The following is a 19732-nucleotide window of genomic DNA, read 5'->3' as shown; positions in this document are numbered from 1 at the left end:
ATCACCCCAAACTTAAAATTTTCAATATCCTCATTGAAGGAAATAATAAGGATTTCAGGCATACCTAGTCGTCAGAAAGATCACCCTCTTCGGGTGGAGGATCAGGTGGCCAATCAACCTCGACACCAGTGGCTCGGAAAATAGTGCCCAAAGCCTGTGTCAAATCTGCAACAAAATGGTGGTGAATGTCGTGCATGGCCTCCATACGCCTAATTACTCGCCTATACTGCTCATCACCAACACCATTCATATCAACTACCTGCTGCACATGAGAAGAACCCTCTGTAGGCACTAGAGGATTCATTCGGCTACCCTCTACATCATCAAAAATATATCCCAAGCCCTTATCATGTGGTGCACCTAAGAATGCATAACTCAAGTGATATGGTAGTGGGTGAAGCTCAAGTGTGAAAACATCTTCAATAGACGGCTCGAGACGCTCCTGAGAAATTTTCAGCTCTGCTAACCCAAGAGAATCGAATGGCATATCCAACTTCCTCTTCCACAGAGGTGCATTCAAAACTTGCAGTTGCTCTGCTCCTTCCTTTTCATCAATAACTGATTTCCCCATTAAGGATCTCTCTAAGGTCTCTGACTTTGGCAATTGCTCAAGTTCCGAATTCACGATAGAGTCTACCCACTCTACTTTAAAGCACTCCTCTTTAGCTGTGGGTAACTTTATTGCCTTGAACACATTAAAAGTGATCTTTTGATCGTGAACTTTCATCGTAAGCTCTCCTTTTTGTACATCGATCATAGTTCGGCCAGTAGCTAAGAATGGTCTCCCCAAGATAATGGGAATCTTCTTATCCTCCTCAAAGTCAAGAATTACAAAGTCAGTAGGAAAGATAAGTTTGTCCACCTTGACCAAAACATCCTCCGTTATACCTCGTGGATAAGCGATGGAACGATCAGCTAGTTGCAATGACATGTATGTTGGTTTCGGATCAGGCAAACCAAGCTTCTTGAAGATAGATAAGAGCATCAGATTGATGCTAGCTCCTAAATCACATAAACACTTGTCGAATGACAAGTTTCCGATGGTGCAAGGAATAGTGAAGCTTCCAGGATCTTTAAGCTTCAGAGGCAACTTCTGTTGCAGCACAGTACTGCATTTCTCCGTAAGAGCAATGGTCTCTAAGTCATCGAGCTTCACTTTTCGAGAGAGAATACCTTTCATAAACCTTGCATAGCTAGGCATCTGTTCAAGAGCTTCAATGAAAGGTATGTTGATATGAAGTTTCTTGAACACCTCCAGAAACTTAGCAAATTGCTTATCCAACTTCTGCTTCTGCAGCCTTTTAGGAAAAGGGGGTGGAGGATAGATTTGTTTCTCCCCTGTATTACCCTCCGGAGGAGTGTGTTCCACATTAGTCTTCCTTGGTTCCACCTCTGCTTCCTTCTATACTTCTTTTTCAGCCACAATCTCATTTTCTGGAATTGGAAAGGGTGCAGACGCACCTACATTATGGATAGAATTTTCAGACTCTTTTTTTTGCTGAATTTGGGGACTTGCGACCCTTCCAGACCTCAAGGTGATGGCGTTCACCTGTTCTTCAACTTCCCTCTCACCTGGATTGGCTTTTGTATCACTAGGAAGCGTTCCTGGTAGTCGATTCAATAAGACATTAGCAATTTGTCCTATTTGGTCCTCCAGAGTCTTGATAGAAATAGCCTGGCTTTGGCATATAAGAGCCTGATTTTTGCACATAAGCCTCAACTCCTCCAATTCAGATTTTTCATTCGAATATTGACCTGCATCTTGAGTTTGTTGTTGAAGTTGGAGTTATTGTCTTGGTGCAAATTACTGCTGAAAACCAGTAGGATTGTATGATTGGATCCAAACTGCTGATAAGGCTGTTGTACCGCATTCTGATTGTTGCTCCGGCTGAAGTTAGGATGATTACAGTTGTCAAGATGATAAGTGTCTGGAACTGGTTTCTGCGATCTCTGAAAGTTGCTCACAAACTGAGTTGATTCACTAGATATAGCGCATTGCTCCGTCGCATGCGAACCTGCACAAAGCTCACAAACACTCGTCCTCTGATGAACTCCATAGTTAGCTAGCGAATCGATCTTTATAGACAATACCTTTAGTTGAGCAGTGATAGCCGTAGCTGTATCCGCTTCAAGAACTCCTGCTACCTTGCCATGTGGCAATCTCTGGGTTGGATACTGATATTCATTAGCAGCCATCAGTTCAATTGGATAATAAGCTTCCTTATAGCTCTTAGCCTATAAGGCTCTACCTGATGCTGCATCGAGCATGGGTCTGGATTGTGCTCCCAGACCATTATAAAAACAATTGATGATCATCCAATCAGGCATGCCATGATGAGGACACTTTCCAAGCATCTCCTTATAGCGCTCCCAAGCTTTACATAGTGTTCTCCTGATTGCTGCATAAATTGAGTAATAGCATTCCTGATTACAGTTGTCTTCGCCATTGGGAAGAATTTAGAGAGAAACTTTTGAGCAAGATCTTCCCAAGTAGTAATCGAACCAGCTAGTAGAGAGTGTAACCAGCTCTTAGCCTTGTCCCTCAGAGAGAATGGGAATAGTCTCAGCTTCACAGCATCTTCAGAAACACCGTTAAACTTGAAAGTGTCGCAGATCTCAAAAAAAATCCCTAATGTGCATATTGGGATCTTCCGTTGAAGAACCCTCAAACTGGATTAAATTCTGCACCCATTAAATTATGTCAGGCTTGATCTCAAAGGTATTAGCTGTGATAGCTGGCCTGACAATGCTAGATTGAATGTCATTGATCTTAGGTTGAGAAAAATCCATCAAGGCTTTCGTTCGTGCTGCTGGACCTCCCATTGTAATGAGTACTTGAAACACAAACAAATAAACCATGAAAGTAAAAGAATCCGAGTAAGTGAAATTTAACAACCACTGATGACAAGCACATAAACTAAAAATTAACAACACCGACTCCCCGGCAGCGGCGCCAAAAACTTGTTAGGGCGAAAACGCGCGCTAAAATTCACGCAAGTATACACGTTCGCAAGTAGTATAAGATATAAATTAGATTTGTTCCCACAGAGACTGGTTTAGGTTAAGTTCAATTTATGCACCTATGCAACAATATATGGTTATCGCTCAATGCTAAGACAATTAGCAAATTGGGTTTTGATTGAACTAAGAGATTATACTAAATAACATTAACTAAGAGAATTGAGGTTGAATTACTATATATGACAAACATGGGACCCTAACTTCATTAAATACTTCATTTAATAGCATTTTTTTTCTTAACCTTAGCATGCAATGGTGATGACACTAATCAGATAACATGAAACTAGTAAATGCCAACTTTCGTTGTACGAATACCCTACTACCAAGCATCCACAAAAGAGATAGAAGTTGAATATACACCAATTATGCTTAGTCCTTATATGTCTATAAGAATTGAAAACATAACGGTTTAATGCGCAAGTTATCTATCGTGATTACATAGGGCATGTAAGATGGTTAAAATTATCTAGGAATCATGCATAACAAATACATGAACCTATGCTAGCAGGACAAGTTCTAAACCTCTCTATTCACTGTCGCTTCAATAGAGATTAACACGCTATCTTATATGTTAGCTACGCACATAAGACGAATAAGCACAACCAATACTAGGTTATCATACAATCACCACACACTAAGGTATCGAAACAAATTAACTAAAGAAATCCATAATTAAATCTGCTAGAACCCCATGATAACGATTAGTTCATAATCGAACTCATCATCACCATGGGTTCCAATAAAAGCATGATAATAAATAATATAAGAGTGCTAGGGTTCAAGAACAAATCGAAAACAAGCATCCAAGTATCAACTAAATTAAAGAAAACAAGAGTCTTCTTCTCCGTAGCCTTCTCACGCTCTCTAGGTCTTCTTATTGCTCTCCAGGCCTCCTTGTTGTTAAAAACGTCTTTTTATGGGTATATATAGGCTCCAGGATGACCAGGACTCTCAAAATCTTCAATTTTGACTAAAATCAGGATTCTGGGGCAGAAACCAGGCGCGGCCACTCGGCCTTCGGGCGTGGCCGCGCTGAAATAGTGTTTCAGCGGCGCGGGCGCGCGGGCGCGCTGACATTCTGGAATTTTGCTGACAAATCTTCTTTTGGCCATATCTTGAGTTCTGCTCATCAGAATTAGGCGATTCAACTGCCCACGCGAATCTAACGAGATTCTCTACAACTTGAGAATGGTCTAAACTTCCAATTCTTATCTATTTTCAGCATATTTCTTTGAAAAGCTCCTTTCTTCACTTAACTGATGTCTGAAATGCAATAACACAAAAACACATGAAAATTACCAATAACTTGAGTCCAAAACACCAACTTAAGCCTGAAATGAAACATTCCAAGTAGATATAAAATACACTTATCAAAAATCAATTTTTATTTGTTGCTGGGGACTTTAATGGTCACATTAGTGCACGAGTGGATGGTTAATATGGTACTCATGGCGCTTATGGTTATGGTGTTACAAATTCTAATGCATTGAGATTTTTAAAATTTGTGAGAGCTCACGAGTTAGTGATTGTGAATTCTTGTTTTTAAAAGCGTGATGATTATCTCATTTCTTTTCGGAGTGGTGGTTATAACACACAAATTGATTATCTTCTTATTCGTAATAAGGATATTAGATTATGTAGGGAAAGTCTGGTCTTTCCCAGAGCTATATGTTCTTCTCAACACCGTCTCTTAGCAATGAATTTATATATGAGAGGTCAATTATAAGGAATAACGTGTATGGTCAAATCAAAAATCATGTGGCGGAATTTACAAGGAGAGAAAGCAGTGGAATTTAAGAAATTGCTTGAGGGTTGTTTGAGGATAGGTGAAGATGTTGAGAACTTATGGGAAAACATGACAAATTTAATTAAAAATGTGACAAGATGGACTTTGGGAGTGACATCAGGCAAAGTTAGGGATCATAAAGAATCTTGGTGGTGTATTGATGATGTACGGGTGAAAGAATCTTATTGATAATTCGGACGGGCACGATGCCAAGTGAGTGACGGTTGAGTGTTGTTATCCCTATTTATAAGAATAAAGGAGATACCCAAAGTTGTGTTAATTATCGTGGTATTATGTTACTTAGTCATACAATGAAATTTTGGGAATGAGTTATCAAAAGCAGGCTTAGAAGGATCATTGAAATTTTAGCGAATCAATTTGGTTTCATACGTGGTAGGTCAACACTGATGCAATTTATCTCGTTAATTGTCTTATGGAGAAATATCGGGAGCGTCATAAGGATCTTCATATGGTGTTTATTGATCTTGAAAAATCTTATGATGGTGTTCCTCATGAAATTTTTTTGCGTTGCTTGAAAGCTAAAGGGGTACCAGGTTTGTATATTCGCATTATACAAGATATATATTCAGATGTTGAGACTTGTGTTTGGATGGTATTGGGGGATATTTAGTATTTTTCAGTGGAGGTAGCACTCCATCAGCCCCCTGCTTTTCGTTATTATTTTGGATGTGATTACTCATGACATCCAAGCTAATGTACAGTGGTGTATACTTTTTGTTGATGACATTGTGTGAATAACTGAGTCTAGGGGCGAAGTTAATGCACAGTTAGAATAGTGGCGTGCAACATTGGAGGCTAAGGGATTGTGTTTGAGCCGTTCTAAGACCGAATATCTTTAGGAAAATTTCAGTGAATAGAATCATATAGATGATTTTGTAATTTGTATTTTTGATGAACGTGTGCAACAAACTAAAAGTTTTAAGTATCTAGGCTCTATCATACAGAGCAATGATGATATTAATCTTGACGTTACACATCGTATTAAGGCAGGTTGAGTTAAATGGAGGTTGTTACTGGAGCGTACCTTTGAAGTTGAAGGGTAAATTCTATAGATTGGCAGCCAGACATTTATTATTATATGGGTCTGAATGTTGGCCATTGAGAAAGACTTAAGAGCGTAGATTGGAAACGACGATAATGCGTATGTTGCGGTGGATTTGTGGCTGCACCATGTCTGGTTATATACCAAACAAGGATTTCAGACGAGTTATAGGTATTGAGTCTATTTTTTAAAAATTAAGGGAGGGATGTTTACGTTGGTATGGGCATCTAAGGAGGAGATGTACTCCAGCTTTGGTTCGAAAGGTTGAAAGTATTTCGGTTAGGAGGAAGAGAAAGAGAGGTAGAACATGTAGGAGGTGGAAATACCAATTAATTTTGAATATGACGACTTTAAATCTCATATGTGACATGATATTAGATTGGAATGCTTGGAGACAGCGTATTAGAATATTAGAGGCGGGGTCTCGTGGTTGCCGAAGGACAAGACCGTAGTTTTTTTTCTATTACATGAGTACATTGACAACATCATTGGGTTTTTTCGGCCATACAATAAGTGGACTTGCTCGTGTTAATGCATTCACTTTGAGTTAAGTCCCGTGTGAACAAAGGCACAGGCTAAGATATTGTGTGGATGTTATCACACACTATTTTATGTATTATTCACTAAGCTGGTGTTCTTCACCGAAACAGTCTCCCTATTTTAAAGGTAGGCTATGGCTGCGTTTATTTTACCCTCCCCATACCCCGCTCTAAGTGGGTTATACTGAATAGGTTTGGTTTGATTTATTTTTTAACTTATTGGAGTTATTCTTTACACCTTTTTTTCTTCTCTTTGCTTTACCTTGTTTATTGTCATTATCTGTCTAAATATTAACTAGTGGGTGATATAAAGAGTGTAATTTAATATCCATATACGAATTTTGAGTGATTATTATTACAAATTAATGGGTATTATAATATGCTAACCATTTTGTAATTTACAATTCATTCATAACTTACGTGTACTCATGTAAGTAATAATTGCATAATAATATAATTTATAAATTACTTCCAATAATTGGAAAAAGAAAAAATTTAGCACGCTAAAGGCTTGTTCAGTAACAAGGTCGAATAATGTTTTTGGATACTTAGGCAAAAATACTCTTTAGAAAGATAATGAACTCATTTAAAAAGCGGAATAAATCCATATTTACGCGGATGACCTATACTTATAAATAATATATATTTATCTATAATTTTTTTTGCTATTATAAGACATGCATTAGATACAAAAATAATATCATCAATTAGAGAAGTGTAAAAAGTCCGGACTCAAAAATTCGATTCGTTACAATATGACAAAAATTACATAAAAATCTGTTTCAACCAAATTCGCAAAAGAATAAATTCGAGATCAAATCAAACAAAATTAAATAAAACCAAATATACCCAACTTATCCTACTTAAATGGAAGATTAAGATAATCGCATATCATACTTGTACTATTCGAAGTAGGGAGATTCATTCATGAATAACCCTGGCTTAGTACACGATAAAATATTATGTAAAAAATGTAAATAAGTGCGAATATGATAAATTTCAATGCACCAATAATAATAAGTGAAGTGGACAACACTCTGAGTCCATAATTATATTCACATGGAACATACTCGCAATGGTGCTCATTCCAAAATCTTAATTTAAGAGTGGATCTTAACTTAACAATTTCACATTTTAGTTTAAAAATATTTTAAAAAATAAAAAAATTGTACCACAATTTAGGGCTTAGAGTCTAAACCCTAATTTACAAGTGGACCCTAACTTAGGAATTTTTAATTTTTTATGGTTCAAATATTTTTCATTTAGGTTTTAGAAATATTAAAAAATATGAATGAAAGATACATCAATTTAGGATTTAAAAATCCTAATTTAATCTTGAAAAATAATTCAATAATTTTTAATATTGTAGAGTTAACAATTTCTTATTTGAAGTTTAAATATATTTAGAAAAAATTAATAAAAGAAACGCCGATTAAGGGATTAGGGACCCTAAATGCGTGAATCCATAAATCAATAAATTTAATATTTTGGGGTTCAACAGTTTCATATTTCAATTTTAAAAATATATCAGAAAAATCACATGCGCATAACATCACTTAAAGTCGTGTTTTGTTCTAAAAACAAGACTATCTTGCATTTATCTATGTTATCCCTAAACACATATTTCAAAAATATAAAGGAAAAAAGTTATTCTAAGATCAAAACATTATGGAATGTAACATTTTGGTTAAATGTTCCATGAAAGGTACAAAAGAAAAAAAAATCAAGATCAAAACACTAAACGGTCTAGTGTTTTGGTTAAACATGATAGATCAAGCCTTTTGAAGTACTATTTAAAATTATGTTTCCCGCCTTTTGAAGTGCTATTTAAAATCATATTTCCCGCTTATGCTTTTGTGGACTTTTTCCAGCAAATTGTGCCACATAGCCAATACATCGGCTTAGGAACCTCTCGAGCCAATGAGTATTTTGGGTTTTAATATGTGATATGGCCGCAAATAAATAGAGTTCAACTCATTTAAATGAACATAGTTCTTTTCGTTTTCTTAAATGAATCCATCCTAAACATGAAAATGAGTTTGGACCAAATAAGTTGGGTTGTGTTTTTTATCATTTGACTTAGACTCGAATGAGATTCGGCCAAGTTACATATATATATATATATATAATAGTAATTTATTATTGATCACTTAAATATTTTCATGATCACATTTTTCTCCTCACTTATTAATTTGAAATAATTTTAGAATTTTTGTTTATATTTTTAAAATAAACATTTACTCCATGCGTCCCATTCAATTATCTATATGTTTTTCTCGATACTTAGCACATATTTTAAGGTAAATATAAAGTATACTTTCATAATTATTTTTTAAATATTTTTATATTAAATTTTAAACATTAAATTTTATTAAAAAGAGAAAAAACTAAAAATATTTTATATAACTATACTTTAAAGGAGTATTAAATGTGTGTCAAATTACCCGTATAGATCCCAATGGGACAGTCCCCATGTATAAATCCTAAAATGACAGAATAAGTAATTTTTTTGGAAGAAAACTATTAAACATTGATGTCACGATATATATGTCTCCAAATTTTCATATTCTCATAAATACCATTTAATAATTTTTAACTACAAAAATCAAATTTAAGTAAAATATTAAAATATGTTCAAGTTTCAACATTATTGCCAATTTAAAAGAAAATACAAGATTTCTAAAATTATGAATATCTCAATAATTTAATATATAATGAATATGTTTCTAAACTTAGACTTGAAAAATAAAATGACATCGATTAAAAAATAGGAAGTTTATCAAAAATACCACTTTTATAAGATATTTTTTTGTGATTTTACTATATTTTGAAAATATTTGCAAAGATAACTTTTACAACCTAAATCAAATAAATGCAACTTACCGCAAAGGTTGACTCGGTTGATTAAAAAGAGGAAACCTATCCTCTTGATTACATGTTCGAATTTCAGGTTACATGTTCATATTTCACAGGAGGAGAATTTTGATTATACTTTCTAAGCCAGAACATATCGCTTAAATGCGGTTTACCTTGGTTCATATAGTTTGCCGGCGGCTGCGGGTTAATTACGATAAAAAAATGTAAATCCTTTTTCAATATCTGGAAATAATTAATGTCTATTTTTTGTTGCATTTCAGTTTGTATTTGATTTAGCCACTGCAACTTGTTAAGCAACGCATTCTGCAACTAAAAATTATTTTGATAACTAAATTTTGAAGTTGTAGTTGTGGGAGATTGTGATTTTCTTCCGGTTACAAATATAGTTGCACAGTTGCGAATGATATTTTTGCGAATATGTTTCAAAGAAAGGTATTTTTGCAAAAACTTTTAAGTTGAAAAAATATTTTTACAAAAATATTTTAAAATTTAGGTATTTTTAGAAAAACCCTAAAAATAAGTGTAAAACGTGAAAAATTATCGAACAACTAGACCATGTGCCTGTTTGTTTCCTCTTAAACGGGGATCATTTGTCATAAAAGTTAAATGAATGCCTGCACATCCTGTTTGGCAAAAGTTTATGAACGCCCATTTTTGTCACTTGTATGACATAAGTGGAATATTAAGGAGTAAGTATTTTATGATTTTATTTTCAGTTTTCCTTCTTTTCTATTTTTAAACTTGTACTAACTTAAAACCAGTGCGATATATGGATTATATTTAATAATATATTCATGTATTCAACTATTTTATTATAATTTTTTAAAAATAACTATAATTTAAAAATTATTATTTACCAAACACCTTAATAGCTTATAAGTAACATATACGTAAAAATATCCAAATGCTTAGATGACTTATAAGTTATAATATTTATATAACATTTTTCAACTTTAAATCATAAGTTACAATTTTTAAGAAACGCTGAGTCCAATAAAATGGTGTCCGGTTCATTTATTAAGAAGCTGATCCTGAACATTAAGATTAAAGTTAGGAAATTTCTAGCGTTAAACTGACTCGGCTGTGATCGGATAAAGACCCGACCCGGAATCATTTGAAATAGGAGGCAAATGTGAAACTTACATTTCTATTATCGTTACATATCAGATTAGGGCTCGATGAAGAGAAGTAGTAGTAATACACAGTCAAAACCAGCGATGAATCCTCCTCCATCGAGAAAGAAGAAGAAGCAGAAAAAGAGCAGTGAAGCCCAAGGAGAAGACAGGATCAGCACATTGCCTGATGATGTACTTCATCTTATTCTCAAGTTTGTGAACAACACCAGATTAGCCGTACAAACAAGCGTTCTCTCCAAACGATGGAAGCTTATTTGGACTACGCTCCCGTTTCTTAAATTCGACACTCCTTATAGCTTTTCCACTTGCGAGAAACGCGTTACTAATCTCGCCCGGAATGTTTTGAAGAGCCGGAACCATCAATCCCGGGTTTCGCATCTGGGAATTGCGTATCTCCCTCCAGGTTTAACTGCTAACTTTATTGACTATGCTGTTTCTCATCATGTTCAGGATTTAAATGTTCATTTTCGGAGAGAACATAAGGTTATTAAGTTTAATAGGTTTAGCTCTAACTCGATTTCGAAGCTTCAGTTGAGAATGAAAGTTGGGGATATTGTTGAGGTTTCGGATTGTTGGGATTTACCGGCTTTGACGGATTTGTTTTTGTGGTTGTTACCTACTGATAATGATAATTTGCCGGTGCGTTGTTTGACTTGTTTGCCTGCTTTGAGGACTTTGAATCTTATGGTTTGGGATTTGGGAGAACAGGATGTGTATTTAAGTTTGCCTGAGTTAACGACTCTTGCTCTTAATATGTGCAGAATGCCGCAGAAAATTTGGAATTTCCCTGCTTTGAAAACCCTAAAGCTCTATGATGTAGAATTTCCGGGTACTATGAATGACATGTTTACTGCACTTGTCAATTTAGAAAATCTCACACTAGAGATGATGTGTTTGCAAGATTGTTACATTCGTTGTCCTCGATTGGTCAACCTGGAGATCAAGACTCGCTATTATAATAATTATAAGGATTACATTGTGGTTTTAGCACCAAACCTCATGAATTTCACTGCTACTGGTATCTTTCAAATCAAATTTGAAGATTTCAAGTTGGAAAATGTGCATTTAAAGTTGCGGGGTTGGATAAATCGCACAAACATTCCGCGGAAGAAGGTAAAAGAGTATTATCAACAGTTTATATTTATGCTACCAGGCCTGGGTAGTGCCGAGATTCTTAATCTCCAGTTGGAGACAATAGAGGTAACTTCTTTTGTCATACAGTGTATGTTTAATTTTCTTACAATTATGAGCATTAAGCATAGGGATTTAGTTATTTTAGTACCATGTTTGAAGAAAAGGTGCTAAGAGTTTGAGTGTCGTTTGAAGGAAAGGTGCTAAGAGTTTGAGTGTCTGATTAGATTCAGTATATCCTCTCGCCTTGGTCATTAAAAATTAGTTATTTCTATAAACTTTGTACGTACATTGCAGAATTTGCAGTTCGGAACCATTGAGGTTAAATATATAATGCAAATGTAATAACTTTACTGACTACTAAGGTAACACTTTTACAGTTTTATGCATAGTCTTTGTCCCTTAAAATTCATATGGAGGGTAGTGGTTGCCGACTATTTTAGGTACCCTTTCAGTAAGTATATATGACTTCTCATAAGTCATAAGCCTCTCGAGTGACTTATTTCCTTTAAAATAAGATACTCCAGGATTTAAGCACATGAGGAACTTACTGGTCTATTTATTTTTGTTTGGTTCATTTTAAAATGCAGATCTAATACACTTTTTTTTAATATAATTGATGTATTACATATTGCTCATTTTTATTATAATTATGTAGGCACTTTCTATGATTTCCGACACTCTTGTAAGTTCTGCCTCTCCATTCCATAGCTTGAAGTATGTGAAGGTACCTCCTGGATTTGAAGAAGCAAGTCTATCCAGTACTCTAAGATGCTACTTACTAGGTGGCTCTCCAACAGCCACCATTGTTACAGCATTGCCCAAGGTATTTAAATTTGGAAGAGTCAACTTTCTTTTCAGTAATCTTTATTCTGTGGCGAATATACTGGCACAATTACTTCATATTTCCTTTATTAGGCTTAGTAGGTATATTTCCTTTGCATTAGTCATGATGGGCTGCGAAGGCATGAATTGGTTGATATAAGGATATCAAAAAAATGTGTTGATGTTGGTATGTATTTTAACATTGTTTTCTAGCTAGTTCTTGTCCGAATGACTTGTTATTTTAACATTATACTCAAATTTCAGAGATTTTAACTTAAACAAGTAAATTTGAAGTCGTGAGGTTTTATTATTTAGAAGACCGTTGCTATTCTGTTGAGTAAATTAGGGCATATAGGGTATGAATATTTCCAGTAATTAAATTTGTAGTCTAAAAATAAAAAAAAATCAAATGTCCCTTTGTTTTAAGGGGCAAATATTATCGCCTAAATACAGAAGGAAGAATTGATCTCAACCTGCAAATCAGATTGCTAGTATCCATTAAATTCCAATATTTATACGTTTAGGTCTTGTTTTGTATGAAATGTTTTCTGTGCACACCCAACAAAATTGAAGTTCATACGGGAGAGTTGGGAGCTTACGTAACTTCTTCTTTTCTGCTTGACAAAGATAGTGCTTTGGGTATGTGTATTCCACGTGCAAGCACAGACACAAGCCCACATGTAACTGGAGGTAAAATTATAATTGATGTCAAACACTATCGAAAATATGAAGGTACACATAGTATTTAATCCGTGTCATCATGCTAAGTTGTCTAGCTACTATAGAACTAACAGCTCACGTCCGCTAAATGTTCTTGCCTCATTTTCTGAAACTTATAAGGAATTTTAATTTTAAAAGGTCTATGATTGTGAACAATAGTTCTAGTGTTTACTGAAGTATTTGATCTTCCAAAGTTTTTTTTGAAGAGTTATTTTGTTGCAGCAAGATACATTTATCTTCAATCTCAGCGAGAGAATTTTACCCCAGTTTCTGATATTTTTTTGTCAGAGTAAAATTCCGCGTACAGCCGCAGCTTCTGTCACAGATCAAAAGATGGTGATAGGAGAGACCTTGGCAGCACCAAGTTTGGTTAATTCCGACAAAAAGAAAAATGTGTGCGTTGACGCTGGTGATGTTGGAGTGCAAGAAGAGCTAGTGGTGCAGAGTTCTAAAGACCATGCTGACGGGGTTATACATGTTGGTGCTGCGGTTGAAGGGACATGCAATGATCAGGTCATCTTTTCCAGGGAAAATACCGACTCTGGGTTATGGCAAGGCATTGAGGTTAACCCCGAGTTTGTATGTCTACTCGATCAGATTATGAAAAAGTACCCAGAAACCTTTGAACACCTTAACACCAAAAACAAGAAGTTTTGTACAATGAAGCTAAATATGTTCTGCACCGCGGTTAATGACTTTATGAAAATCCCTATGACCGAAGTTGATACTGATATGATTGTTGAGTACATGGATGTATTTGCTGACTTTGAAAAATTGGGACTCGATGTAAGTTGGCTAGTGAACCGTCTGAACTATGTAGAACAGATCCGGTTCTCAAAGCCCCTACTTCCCAAACTTCATGCAACCGACTGTCATAGTAATGATGCTAAAAGTAAGTTGCAAGATCTGCAAACATGTATTGATGATACCAAAACTAAATTGCAAGAACTACAAACTCTCCGCTATGAGAAGATGCAAGAGATTCAGAAAGCTTTTGGAAATATGGATACAAATCTTGTTGTTGGCTGCGTCGGGGATGATCTATTGGCTGGTCCCTAAATTTAACGGGATTGGTGCTGTTTGTTAGAGTTCTTTGGATGCCTGTAGTATCTTATCTGTTGTCGATTTCGGTACTTTTGTGCTATTATGCTTATTGACTTCTGTTGAAGTGTTCTTGGTGTTTTGTCTCCGACATTGTCATGGAAGTGATTGTATGCTTCTATGGTGTACTCTAATGTTTGGTTGCACTTGAACTATGATTTTGGACCAAACTTTGCTATGCTTTGAAATTATATCTTTTGGTAATAGATTTTGTGAAATGTCATGAATTGTAATAGAAACATGTAGCATTGGTGGTCTATTTAGATTGCAGTTTCTGTCGTGTTGCAGTTTCTAATTTCTCATAACGAGATTATACTCTGCCTTGGAAGGAGAGGGAAGAGGGAATATCATCATTTCCTAGAGAGTTGTAGTTGTGTCACGTCATCAACTTAGTTTTCATCAAATTATTCACGGTTACACTAGTTTTCAGTAACATAGGCAACATCTTATGTTTCTGATCGTTCATGCAAGTGTCACTGATATGCTTAATTTGTTTACAACAGAATTGAAAAAGAGCTGCACTTGCAACTAGAAGTTCTGGTCTGCTTGGTCCACTTATTCGTAACTAGATCAAGCTCCTCTCAGCCAGCCTAAAGATGAATCCTAACACCAGACTTCGAGTAAAGACAAGATGCCATACAAGAATTATACCATATGACCCTCAAGTACAAAATCGGAAGAATTAATTTGAAAGAGGGTCAGGATGTTAGGTCGTCATACTTCACGGTTAAAGAGATTCAATTTTTTTCTCGAAGGCTTTATGTGTATTTTTCTTTACCTAATTTGTAGGGACTGACAACATCTCCGGTGGAGGTGCTAAGCTAATATTGTTAAAATTTCCAACTCATTAATAATATTATTATTATCTCTTTTTTCAATTTTACTTTTGACAACCTTCTTCACAAAATTTACTACAACAATTGGTACCCCTAAGACTTCAATGGATAGCCAACAAGAATGGTATGTCACCTCATGTCACATGACAATTTAGCACTCTTCTTGACACCCCCGTTGGAGTGCTCTGACTCTCTGAGTGTTAACATGCCACTGTACAATAGTTTCCGGACAACTTTTCTTAATACAGTAATTTTTCTTTATCCATGAAATTAAATTTCAATGTCTTCTATACTTGTCCAACATTTCAAAAATAGCAAGTTAATTTAATGGTTTTTGGTTTATATAAAAATTGTTTAGTCAAATTGTAAAGGTTAGGAATCACTGGCAAAGTGGCCTAAGGACTGACTGATCTACTCACATGTATGGTTACACTAATATGGATGCAGAGCTGTTCGAGATCTGGTGTGAGTGTGATCGGAAACACCATGTTGATAATGCTAACCATTTGTTTCACGGCCCGCAGAACCGGCACGGGCCGGGATTCGCCTAACTCGTCTGTCTTTCAGTGTTAATATCCATTTGTAAAGTAACAGAAAGTATGTAAAAATATAATAATAAAATAATGGCAGGCAGACGTAGGAAGGGAAAATGCCAATTTTAATAACTCAGTCACGTGACTTGTACTAGCATGCTTGTCATATAGGCTGATGTTTTATTTTATCAACGAAAATTACATGTTATATTACCGCAACTAAACCAAAGAAAATTAAGAAATTGATATAAATTTAAGTCTAAACTACGGTAAATGAAGTAACTGACTTAAAATTAATAATAATAAAAAAATACAGACATTCTTTAGACATGATGTATATGGTTGTGCACTTGTGTTATAAGCCTGTAAGTCTATAACTAAAATAATCAAATAGATTAGCTCATTAGACAAGTCACAGAGATGAATACATAATACGCACATGAATAAAAAAAAATATAATAGGCACAACTCGCTTCGGCACGGCCCAGGCTTGTCATGTCCACTACGCTCAGTTGCAAGCCAACCACCACATGTTTGTGTTGCAACATAACCGCATAACTCGGGTAACCCGCGTGCCGTTCACGAGCTCACCTTTCTTAAATCGGCCCGAGCCCGGTACGGCCGTTCACGAATCTAGAGACTCACCAGAAAACCGGCACGGCTCGTTCGGCCCGCTCGTTTGGCCCCCTCTAGGTGTGATCGGAAACACCATGTTGATAATACTAACCATTTGTTTCACTATTTTTCTTGATAAATACAGAGTTCATGACTGCATGTGCTAGACAATACCTATACGAAAGTCAGAGAACAAATACTGAATCATCATAAAACATTGTAAGCATGCAACAAATCTCATATTTCTAAAAGTATTTAGGGAGCAGGGCAGGTCCATTGTAGCCAACAGCAAGGTTAGTACCATTTCTCAACACGAAGAGTCTGCAGATCTCCAATTTCACATTTGGCATCATCATTAAATTACTTTTGGCATCGTTAATACGAGAGTCAATTTCATGAAGCTATTGCTCCCAAAACAGGAACTGTTCTATATAGTTAAGATGGTTCACCAGCCATTATACTGAACCTGCAAATCAGAAAACGGATCCCTGTACTCCGCGATCACCTCAGTATTGATCTCAGTCATAGTGGTTTTGACAAAGGCTTTCTCTGAGGTGCACGAGAAAGTCATAGTATTGAGGCTTTCTTTTGGGGGGTAAAGCTCTCAAAGATTTCCAGGTACTTTACCACATAATGAGATCAAGTAGGGTTATAAACGCCAACATGATCTTATGGCCCTGCTATTAACCAAATCTACCGGCCTCTCTAGAAGAGCGCCTCAAGTTAAAGAATTCTTCTGCAACTTGAGGATTGGGCCCCGGATCCTTTTTCACAGCACCAAACTCTCTAACATTGTTAGGCATCTATTTAAGAGTTGTTCAGAATGTGTTCTTTCACCCCAAAACTCCTGCACTATATCATGTATGTATATCTTCAGAGAGCAAACTATTTCTAAACTTGGAATTCGCAATGGATCTTCTAGAATGATATTTTGAGATGTCAGAGAACCAGGCCCCATTTGAGGAATTAAAATGTTGTGAAGAAGTAGCAACAAAACGTTTAGTTTTCAACAGAAGTTGGACCAATAAGGTTCAATAGGTCAGTCATAACAGGTTCTAGAATGAATGAGATACACTTGGACATCAAATGAGATATTGACCGACCTGTGACCTGTATTTTTAAATTTATAAAGCATAGTTTTTGTTCATTCTTATTTATGATGCCAAAAGATGGTCAGAGCCCCAAAATTAATTAAGTAAAAGTTCATCATTATAAGCATCTGAAACAATTACTGAAACAAGGAAATGTGTTTCAAAGTTCACAATTTTATGCTCTCATTCTCCATTATAAAAATAATAAAACAATTCATAAAAATGAAGAAATCATATTAGTGCTAGAGATGACATGCATTTTTTGCCTACAAACTATGAGCTTTATGTACACAGAAAAAATACAAAAAAATATCGATTTCCGTACATCACAACCATCAAGACACAGAGTTGTTAATGCTGGCAAATTAATAGATCAAACACCATTCATCGCACTGGCAGGTTGACATATTTCTTATCAAGTAGAGCATCTCCAAGTACAATAATTGTTACGGTCAGCTAAAACATGCCCCTCCGTCCCATATTGTTTTTCCCTTTGACTTTTGCTACTGTTCATTGTAAGCGATTGACTACTAATTTACGTCTAATCTATAAGATCAAACATAGTCATATGTCATTTTGTTGGATTCGTATTTATGAGTACTTTAATAGAATGAAATTTTTATATTTAATACTAATACGGTATTAAAGATATTAACAATCAAACATGCATTGACAAACGTGTCCAACACAAAGAGTAAACGTTTTTAGGGACCGAGGGAGTATTATGTAAAAAAGCAGGTAAAGTAGGAAAATATTTTGACTCTAATATTTTAGAACTCCCGTAACCCGTTACCAATCTACGTTTCCTCAGATAACTAGACCTCAAAAATTTTAAGCCGCAAGGATGACATAAATCTACATGTAGATGCAGTAGCCCTTGTTCAACTAAGAGTTCTGGTTTCACTATCCGAGATTGGTGATCTCTCCAATAGAAAAAATTATGAGGACCCTGGAAAAATGATATAGAGTGCCCAGTTGGATTTAAAAAATGCATTTGTACAGGCCTCAACTTTATTTTTAGTCTTGACGTCCATATCAGACCTGCCAATTCGTTTATATACAGTACTATAATTTTATAATTTGTGTCATGTACTCGAAACAAAATTGACCAATTTAGGTTGTAATTTTTGTATATCTTCATTTTCTTGTGGTATGTTTAGTGTAAAATTAAAAATAAATATAAGTATATTTAATTAATAAATAAATGAAAATATTAGAATTTTAGGTAACAATTTACAAAATTATATAAAATTCATATATTTAAATTATTTATACTTACAACATTATAAATTTATGCATTATTTTTTAATTAAAATACATACATTTATAATAAATATACATATTTAATATAAATAATTTTTTTCGTGTACCTCGGATAATGTCATGTACCCAAAGAATACATATAAAACCAACAATATTCGTGTATTTTTCGTGTCGTGTACTCAATTTCAATTAAACACAAACACTAAGTTTTATATTTTTTCGTGTCGTGTTTTTGTGTCATGTGAAAAATTGTGGGGTCTAGTTCATATACATTGTAAGTATATTTACGTTCTGCAATTAAAGTATTATTTAAAATATTGCGGAACATATAATTTTGTTAATAATGTTATATAAACATCATTATTAAAATGAAAATCTTGCGAATTTCATACTTATTTTACATATCTAACATGTATATTTTGCGATAAGAAAATATAAAATAATAAGTTTTGTAATTTTCTATTTATGTGTTTTGCAAATTTTTATTAAAATAATAATCTTTATGCCATGTTATTTGCAGATTAATAAGTAACATTTTAATTGTAGCACGGACATGGAGTCCAAGAATTCACAAAAAAAGGAATCCATATAATTTAAATTAATTTAGTAATATGGATATAATTATTTATTTATTAGTATAATTATGTTTTCACATTAAATATTTAAAAATAAAAAAGGTTATATAAGCATCATAAAATTCGGTTTATGGAATTTTGAAATTTTTAAAACCAAAATATAAATATGTTCATTAATTTTGTAATTGAATAAAAAAAAATTTAAATTTGTTAATCTAATATATATATATATAATAAGAGAAGTCTCGAAGGTTGTTGGGAGCAATTGAACCCGAGTCTTTATATTCGCAAGCCCATCACCTTACCACTCCACCACACTGTTATTTAAATTGTTTATCATACACATAATATGTGAGTGTCGTAAATAACGACAATTTATTTAACTTTAAAAATGATTACTAAAATATTTGTAGAGTTGGATTTGAACAATTGAATTTAAGATATAAAGTTAAGTATAGTAAATAAACGGATCATTCCCTTATTTATTAAATAGTTTTTAATTCGAAAAATATGTCTCATACATTTTTAATATAAATTTTTTAATAAAAAATAAATTGTACATATAATTAATTTTTTTATATGTTGAAAAGAGGTACACTTATATAAATAATATATATGTG

At 34.4% G+C, this 19732-nt stretch overlaps 1 protein-coding gene and 1 non-coding gene across 2 annotated transcripts; both read left to right on the top strand.

The window, feature by feature from the left end:
- Positions 1–2326: 2326 nt before the first annotated feature.
- Positions 2327–2432, top strand: LOC141688402 (small nucleolar RNA R71). The gene has a single exon (XR_012561846.1). It is a non-coding gene; the product is annotated as a small nucleolar RNA R71 (small nucleolar RNA).
- A 7905-nt stretch (positions 2433–10337) lies between these two features.
- On the top strand, positions 10338–14405 carry LOC141684322 (uncharacterized). The gene is made up of 3 exons (XM_074489238.1): positions 10338–11622; positions 12212–12379; positions 13387–14405. The coding sequence occupies exons 1-3, from the start codon at positions 10465–10467 to the stop codon at positions 14155–14157; spliced, it is 2097 nt and encodes a 698-aa protein (XP_074345339.1). The 5' UTR covers positions 10338–10464; the 3' UTR covers positions 14158–14405.
- Positions 14406–19732: the final 5327 nt, after the last annotated feature.

The sequence above is a fragment of the Apium graveolens genome, chromosome 9 (genome assembly GCF_009905375.1).
Source record: "Apium graveolens cultivar Ventura chromosome 9, ASM990537v1, whole genome shotgun sequence".
NCBI lineage: Eukaryota > Viridiplantae > Streptophyta > Magnoliopsida > Apiales > Apiaceae > Apium > Apium graveolens.
Note: the sequence above shows the minus strand (reverse complement) of the source record. Positions and strands in the feature narration are given on the sequence as shown.